General features: G+C 43.9%; 1 protein-coding gene across 1 annotated transcript; it reads right to left on the minus strand.

The window, feature by feature from the left end:
* Nucleotides 1-1207: 1207 nt before the first annotated feature.
* Nucleotides 1208-1949, minus strand: LOC136459147 (uncharacterized). The gene is made up of 2 exons (XM_066459045.1): nt 1847-1949; nt 1208-1741 (listed from the first exon to the last, which is right to left on the minus strand). The coding sequence occupies exons 1-2, from the start codon at nt 1947-1949 to the stop codon at nt 1596-1598; spliced, it is 249 nt and encodes an 82-aa protein (XP_066315142.1). The 3' UTR covers nt 1208-1595.
* Nucleotides 1950-8708: the final 6759 nt, after the last annotated feature.

An 8708-nucleotide genomic window follows, 5' to 3' on the forward strand; every position in this document is an offset into this window, starting at 1 on the left:
GATGCGTATAAACCTATGACATTATAAGGTTAAAATTGTACACCAACAACAACAGGGTACCAGAAATAAATTTTTAGCGACTTCATCGTGTATAAAGCTTGATGATATTTTTATGTTAAAATTAAAAACCGGTCATATTTTGACTATCTTAAAGTTTGCTCTGGGCTGACCTCAGGAATTTTTTTTTTTTTGCTCTGGACTCCTCGTAATAGGTCGCGTCAAGGCCCAGTTATGCAAACTAGGACGAGAGCCGGCCTGCGAACCACAAAGAAGCCCAGTATATGCAGAGGAGTTCAATGGCAAAAGATGATTGTAGTTGTAGAGTTCGAGCCATCTTTCTCCTCATATATATTAGGGCCGTGTTTAGTTCCGGTCAAAGTTGGCGCCGCCGGAAAGCAAGATGCACTTAAGCGCACTGTAGCATTTCGTTTGTATTTGGTAATAATTGTCCAAACATTGACTAATTAGGCTCAAAACGTTCGTCTCGCAAAGTACAATCAAACTGTGCAATTAGTTTTTGATTTCGTCTACATTTAGTACTTCATGCATATACCGCAAGTTTGATATGACGGAAAATCTTCTTTTTGCATAGTGCCAAATTCAGAAAATTGAGGGAACTAAACATGACCTAGGCCAAAAAAAAAAAATTGAGGATCGGATATTGTCACTTGCCTGCAGATGATAAGAAAATCGGCCACCTTTCCTAGCTAACCACCAACGTGAAAGCTACTACGAACAAACAGGTAAATCCGTGAATGAATCCCACAAGTAATAGGTTGCGCCGGCGCAGCAGTCGGCCCAGAGGCCAGATCAAGTCCAATAGAACAGAGCAACTATAAGTGCAGCAACCCTGCACTCATCAGAATTCAGAAGAAAAAAAGAGACCAAGCAAATTATGATTCAGCCTGTTCGTTTCGGCTGAAACGATCGTGGATTATTACTACTGACTGGTTTAGTGTGAGAAAAAAATATTATTCTGACTTATAATCCACGATCATTTACGACTAAGCGAACAGACTGATCATTCTTTGAACAAGTATTTCTTTCTGAACTACTCCGTAGCTCCGTAGTCCGTACGATGAGGTTTCAGGGCAGAAGCATTGTGCTATTCAGCGAGTGCAAAGTGAATACATAAGCCAAAACTGAAAACGGGAGATACCAGATTCAGAAAACCGTTGAGGATTCATTTCTGCCCCTGCTACTCCCTTCCAAATTCCAATAGAGATGGGCTGAAGGACCGCATCCAGATGCAGTCTTATACGTAAACTAGTAGAAGTCAAACGAACGAGGGGTGCGCTCCAACTCCAAGAAGCTCATCACCACACTCATCAAGGGACACGCGCAGCAGCTACATTCCCCGAAGCCGCAGGCCACTCCTCGTCTCGGCGGCCTCCAACAGAGGCGCCAATCCAGGCCGACAGCAGAGCAGCACACCGGCGACACACACTACTAGCATCATCGGTTGATCCCTATGTACATCAGAATTCAGAATCACTGCTACTTCAATTCACCTCCCATAGCCATGTCGAGGTATTCCATCGACCATTCGCTTATTCAGGGGTGCAGTGGCCCAGCGCCCGCCGCCGGCCGACCCCTCATCGCTTCAGGCTAAGCACAGGCGGCGACGGCATCGGGGTCGGCGGCGGCAGGCCGTGGGACTCCACGAGGATCGACCACAGCACGTGCACGTCCTCGCATTGGCACGACTTGACGTCGTCGTACAGGATGTAGATCCCTCTCTCTGCACAGAGCGGCAAACAAGAAGGATTTCTCATTCAGACATTCAGAATCCAGAGAACCGGAGGAGCAGAACAGAACAGAGCGTGTGAGTGATTGGGCAACGTACTCTTGCGGTGCACCGCGTTGACGCGGCACCAGAGCTTCCTGAGCGGGGAGAGCATGGACCGGAGCCACCCCATGCCGAGCCTTGGCCGCCTCCTGCATCTCATATCTATAGCAGCAGAGCCAGAGCCAAACCGTGTGGGTTCGTCGTGAAGACGAGCACGTTAAGGGTGCGTTTAGATCAAAAAATTTTTGGATTTTGGTTCACTGTAGCATTTCGTTTGTATTTGGCAATTAGTGTCTAATTATGGACTAATTAGGTTCAAAAGTTTCGTCTCGCGATTTCTTGACCAACTGTGTAATTAGTTTTTTTTTCGTCTACATTTAGTACTCCATGCATGTGCCGCAAGATTTGATGTAACGGTTACTATGCAAAATTTTTTGGGAACTAAACGGGGCCTAAGAACAAGAGCTGCCGCTGCTGCTGCTGCCGCCGCCGCTGCAGAGGAGGGGCAGGGGGCAGGTGTTGTGGTGCGGTCACTGGTCATGGTCAGTGCAGTGGTGCTGTGTATATTTAGGGCCTGTTTGTTAGGGCTCTGGCTCCTCTGAAAATGGCTCCGACTCTGGCTCCTCTGAAGGAGCAGCTCCTCTGAAGGAGCTGAAGTTATTCTGAAAAACGTTTGGCAAAATAGCTCCTTCTGTTTTTGTAGAATGGATGGAAGAGGGTGAATGTCCATAATGCCCTTGCTTTAACTTAGTTTTACATTTTATTTATATTTTTGTGATTTATTACATATTTTACAATAACCAGGCGATTTTGAACCTGTAATGAGAAGCTAATAGTTGCTTTTTCTATTATTCTTGCTACAGGGTCCTCCTCTTCTTTACGTAAGGCAAAGCATGCGTACGCAAGGAAACCAGTTGGCCTGGCTGCTACGCGGTCAAGCAGAAGGGCCACCGCGTCCTTTCACGCCCCGAGGAAGGAGGAGCCAGGAGGAGCCTGGTTTTGTGGCTCCGTCTGCGCAATAGAAAAAGGGCTCCGGCTCTGGCAGGCTTCGGCAGCGGAGCCGTTGTTCCCGTCACCCGTTTGGCAGGGCTTCGGCAGGAGCCGGAGCCGGAGCCGTTCGCGGAGCCCTGCCAAACTGGTTCTTAAAAACAAGAGAACCGCAGGAGCTCAACCTCAATGAGATCCTACGCCCGTATGGGCTGGTTTGGCTTATAAGCCATGACTAAAAGTGTTGTTGGCTGGTTTAGTGTGAGTGAAAAATATTATTCGTTAGCTGATAAGTCATAGCTTATAAGCCTAATACGACCAAACGAACAGGCTGCTACACGTCACTCCGATTAATTTTGGTCGTCTCATCTTTGATCCTACGACAGATGTTGCTTGAATCTGCTTCTTTCCGGAGCATCTTCTTGTAGCTTCAATTGCTTCCGCTTCTACTCAACATCGAATACATATCTGGCTTCCGATTCACAGCACACACTCCTCTCTCTCTCGTGCCCGCCTCTTCTCCAGTCCTCCCTCTCCCTCTCTCTTGGCTAGGGGCGGGCCCCGTCATGCGCATCCGGGCGACGGCGGCGTGGCAGGCCCCCAGTGAGGAAGGCCCCTGGCGTGGTGGCTCGGCACGGCCCCCCGGGGCGCAGCAGCCCTGGCATGGGCGGGCCCGACATAGTGGCGGCACGGTGCCCTGGAGCGGGCACGCTCCAGCGACGGCCGCCGGCTCAAGGCGAGCGCGCCTGCCTCTCCCACCTCCCTCCTCCTCTCTCGTTGCTCCGGGCGCGGTGCGAGGGTGCTCCCCGGGGTAAACGGGTGTTGACCTTTGCTGGGGTTTGATCCGGGGCCTCCATGACTGGATCCAGGACCTCCATGGACGGATCTGTTTGTTCCCCTACCAGATCTGGCCTGAAAGCGTCCTCTCGCAGCGTCCAGCGTCGAGGGATGCGGCATGGGGGCGTCCTGCTGATGTGTGCTTGGTACATGGTGTTTATAGACTGCAGTTGCATTTACTGAATTTACGTGTGTCCTTATGAGCCACTGTTACTGATTTTCAGGTCATTATGCTGAAGGGGTTATTAGTTGCTGCTTGTTGGGTTTTGTAGCTATCGTTGCCCTCTCTTCTGTGCATATGTAGCAGTAGCATATTGCCATTGTAAGTTGTCTTTATCTTGCATACATCCGGCAAGGTTGTTTACTTTAGAAGTAGTAAATTTAACGAACCAAGAAATGGTCTCCAGGTCCATGTGATTTGAAACATGATTTTTATTGTAGTGAGCTGTGCGACGTTACTTGCGACTACTGAAACAAAAAAGAGGCAGTGTGTTAAACAGCTTCGAAGTGCATAGTTCATATGGAGTGAAAATGATGGCCTAAGTATTCTGGAATTTCTTTTGGGGTACTCTGTAGGTCTCATGATTGATTTTTTTCATGACCACAATGGCCATTGCTAGATTATCAATTTAGACTTGCCATTATGCACGTGTGCAAGATTAGCACGATTAGCACTACTACGACAAGGAGCTCCTGGCGAGCCAATCTATGCAGGTTTTGTTTGTCCTGGTAAGATTCGTGTCGTACCCCTATAATGTTTGTGTGAATTTCTCTTATGTCACCCCTGGGAGTACCCTGTACACATCATGCTTCTTGTGCCACAATCTTTGTATTCCTCACCTAAGTTTGGCACTTATTCTTATTACTCTTTACTGTTAGTCTACAACAACTATAGTACTAAGTTATTTTCCTTCCTAAAATGATGTTGTCTTTTTTTGCTATTACTGTTTGCTTCTGTAAATAACCGGCTGCAAGGAAAATACTCTTCTTTTTTATGCTTGATGTATATTTCAGTTTTAAGTTCTCGGTGCTAGATGGGAACTGATGTATATTCGGTTGCATAGAAAACCTTCAGAATACATTACCACTTGGTTTGTGGTGTTTTCCGATCTGAATTGGTCAAGTTGACTCAGATTTCTATTGTGTGGTTTCTAGATGACCTAAAAATTTAGTTACCTTGGAAACTCCAATCATTCCCTGTAATTTATTTTCTAACTTGGAAAAACTTATTTGGTGTGTGAGCGTTTCTAACTTTTCATAAATCAGTTTAGAACAATCAGCTTGTATTTTAAATTATTTCAGTTGTCCCTTGGGTTTCTTTAATTCAACCAATATTTGTCATTCATTTATGGTCCAAATAACAAGTCAAAAATTCTATATGCATGTTGGTGCTAATGGATCAGGATCATACATTTGACCACATATGTAGTTACCGGATGCCTGAACCTGTAACATCTTCGTTTTATAGCCATAAGAAAGTCTTCCTTTTTCCAGAATAGTTGGTTTGAGTAGATGAAAAGGTGAGGTTATTCCAATTGTCTTTTTTAATGTTAATTGATGATATACCCTTAAGGTATTATCTGGTTCAGATTATAATAGTCAAGTCAATCAGCGAGCGTATTGTGCTATATCTAATTAAAAATTATGTGTTCACTTATCTGAGCGAATTCCTTTATAAGTCTAAGCCTGAATTGTCAGTTGTGGTTGATAATTTTCTACTTGGCTGGTGTTCTACTAACTGCTCGATGAGTGTATATTTTTTGTTGCTACCTATAGATGCATTGTTGTGTCATGCACAAATGATTATCAGTGGTTTAGCAAATATAATGTCTGGGCTGACATCTCTTTTCCTATTTCAAGTATGGAATGAAATGGTTCAATCCAATATGTTTTTTGTGCATGTCATAGGAATTTTAATGTAATACAACCCTTCGATATTACCATTTAATGTTTCATGACATGTGGAAGTTGCTTCAGGGTTAGTTAATAATCTTATTCAAATGAAAGATTGTTAGAACTTCCCTATCTAAAACAGCTCAAATATTTGTGCTATGATATTATTTTAAAATCTAGCCAGCAATGGATTGTTTTACTACTCTTTGTAGGGATACATATTTGTAATGAATTGTGTAACCATAGATTTATAATGAGTCCCTTTGTTAAATCCCAGTAAGGTAGATTTATATGATAGTAAAACCTGAGACTCATCCTTTGTTATTTGTAATTATTCAGGTCTAGAGTTCAGAGATCCGCACGCTCGAGAATAAGATAGTTTGTGTCTCCAAAAACAAGAACCCTTGGTAAGTCTGCATGAAATGAAATGTTGTTCTTCCCTGATTTAGGGTTGTGATAGCAAGTGTTTTTTTCCAAGGCTAAGAGGGGAAATTATGCTGGCTCCCTCTTCGGTAAGCTGATCAGATAGAGCAGTGTTCTTTCGTCCTCTATTCTATGCTCTATATTTCCAATTATATTTGGCCACGACAATGGAGATACATGTATATTTGTTGCTTTGATAGTTTCTGGTAATATACATGTCTCCTAATAATTATGAAAAAAGTTTCATGTATCTATGCTTGTATGACAACAAACTTAAACAGTGTTGCTCAATAGTATTATGACTTGCCTTATTCTAAGTTGAGAATTAACTATGCACTTACAGAATACAATAATATTAATGCATCGCCTCATGCCTTTTTAGATATCTAATTAGTATCGGTGATTCAGTACTTCTACTCAGTGATTCAGATATTTCAAATGGCAGCAGACGTAGACTGATCGTAATATAAGTTGTGTTACCTAACTATTCTACCGTTGGGTGATTATAGCTGCCTTTTGGGTTAATATCAACTATTCTATCTCTTATTTATCTTCCTGATTGTAAAGTCTTTAGTATTTCGTTCTCAGTTTATTGTATAAATTATTGTTTTATCTTCTGTTCGATGTCTTTGCATATATTTTGTAGCTTGATTTCCAAATTTTTATATACCTCTCTACTGTGTAGATTGAAACTGTGTTTTCCCTTTAAAAAATGTTTTAAAATCAAACTTATTATGTTTGCAGCCTATGTGAGCCATTTGTTCCCTTTACTGATAATATATTTCATTATATAATGCCTAGGATGTCAATTTTATGATGTTTTGATTTCTGCTTGCCTTTACGGTATACTATTCTTTTAGCGGTTTAATTAGACATCTCGTGATGTCTAGGATGCTAATTATCACGTTCCACGCACCTTTCTGAAGCACCACTAGACTTCAAGGATGGCGACGAAACATCTGATAATTCTGGCTGTATGTGTTTTTTCGACACATGTAACATCACAGTATTCATATAGATGATGCATACCATAGTTCCTAATACTTAGCTCCAATGCATGTTTTTTTTACGTTGATCCAATGCATGCTTTTCCTTGAATTTCTAGCAGCGGATGAATTCAATGTGGATAGAGAGGCTCTTGACGAATCCTACAGACATCAGCACGAAGGTGATGTCACTTAGACCCTATACACCGTATCTTAGAGTGCTGCTATGTTTATTTTAGTTAGTCACTTAGCCTGCATATACTATCGGCTACGCCCTCATCACATGCCTAGACACTATTCTCTCTAATATACAGCTCATCAGGCATGCTAGTGGCCAAGCTAGTGTGGCGTCGGTTTGATCCACCACCATTCAAACACTGACAACGAAATTACAAGCTACAGTCCTTGCTTTGAAACCAAAGGTACAGCTCCTAACCAAGCTATATAACTCCTAATGCATTTTCATTTACAGTAGTACATATCAGATTCTTGTGTAGTTAAAAAAGTAACATATGTTGTGTTGATTTAAGCAGCCTTCTCGCCCACTCCAACCTGTGAGTCTGATGGTGCTGACATATCCAACCGGAACTGGAAAAGCACCACAGCGCCATGGCTCGGTAGCATCCCCTAGGAACTGCTATTTCTCTCCCGCATGTGATGGCTATTGTGATCCCGTATGTTTAATGTGCTGCCTTAGGATCAATGTATCAGTATGTACTAAGCTTGTGACTTTGAACATTTACCTTGGCTATGTTAGAAATTATGCTACTAACGTCTAATGGTTCTAATCCCAGATATCTATCTGTCTGCAATCTCATGTGATGAAATCGCAAAGATGTTATCACAGCGTGCATGGGCACGCGCAAATTACTAGTGAACAATGCAACCCGCCGGTGCAGTAACCCGCAAAGCTTGCCTTTCGCTTGCTTTACACTTGGGTAAAGCCTCTCCCACACTATTCTCCACTCCCTTCCGTTGGGTTCCGTCTGAGTGCTCCCTCTGCCACAACGGACTCCCTTGCCGCACAATCATGCTACGCCGAACGGCCGAAGCCGCGCGCACCCGCGTCCGCAGCTGATCTTTACATTGCCCCGTCGCTGTCGCGGATCGATCGAACCCTCGCGTACGTACGACCCTTCGCTCTCAGGATCACCGCGCCCCATTAAACTAGTGCACGCCGCAGCGTCTTGTTTCTTTGCCTGATACTGTAATAAAGAAAGCAATCCGGGCAAAAAACAAGCCATCAGTCGTCGTCGTCGTTAATTAGTTTCTTCTGCGCCTTGTTCACCAGTGGATTAAGCAAGATGCATCATATCCCCCGGGGCTAAATTAAGAAACAGCGTCAGGCGGCCGAGGACGTACGTACGCCGGACGCGTGCGCCGCAAGCTCCTCCTTTTCTTGGCGTCAATGATGCTTGCTTGGACCGACGCGCCGCGGAGGCGTGTGAACGCACGCATTGCGTTGGGTAACTCTTACAACGCACGGCATCGATTTACCAGACAGGTGAGGTGAAGCGAGGTCAGGTGAGCGAGCGAGCAAGCAAGCAATGCAACAAACCGACTCAGCCCTTGTTTAGTTGGACCTCAAAGTCCAAAAAGTTGCTACAGTACCTGTCACATCGAATGTTTACGGCTCGTGTATGGAGCATTAAATGTAGACGAAAAGAAAAACTAATTGCACAGTTTGGTGGGAAATTGCGAGACGAACGTTTTAAGCCTAATTAGTCAATGTTTGGACACTATTTGTCAAATAAAAACGAAGGTACTACAGTAGCCCCAAATTCCAAATTTCG

Source organism: Miscanthus floridulus, chromosome 6, assembly GCF_019320115.1.
Source record: "Miscanthus floridulus cultivar M001 chromosome 6, ASM1932011v1, whole genome shotgun sequence".
In the NCBI taxonomy this organism is placed as follows: Eukaryota; Viridiplantae; Streptophyta; class Magnoliopsida; order Poales; family Poaceae; genus Miscanthus; species Miscanthus floridulus.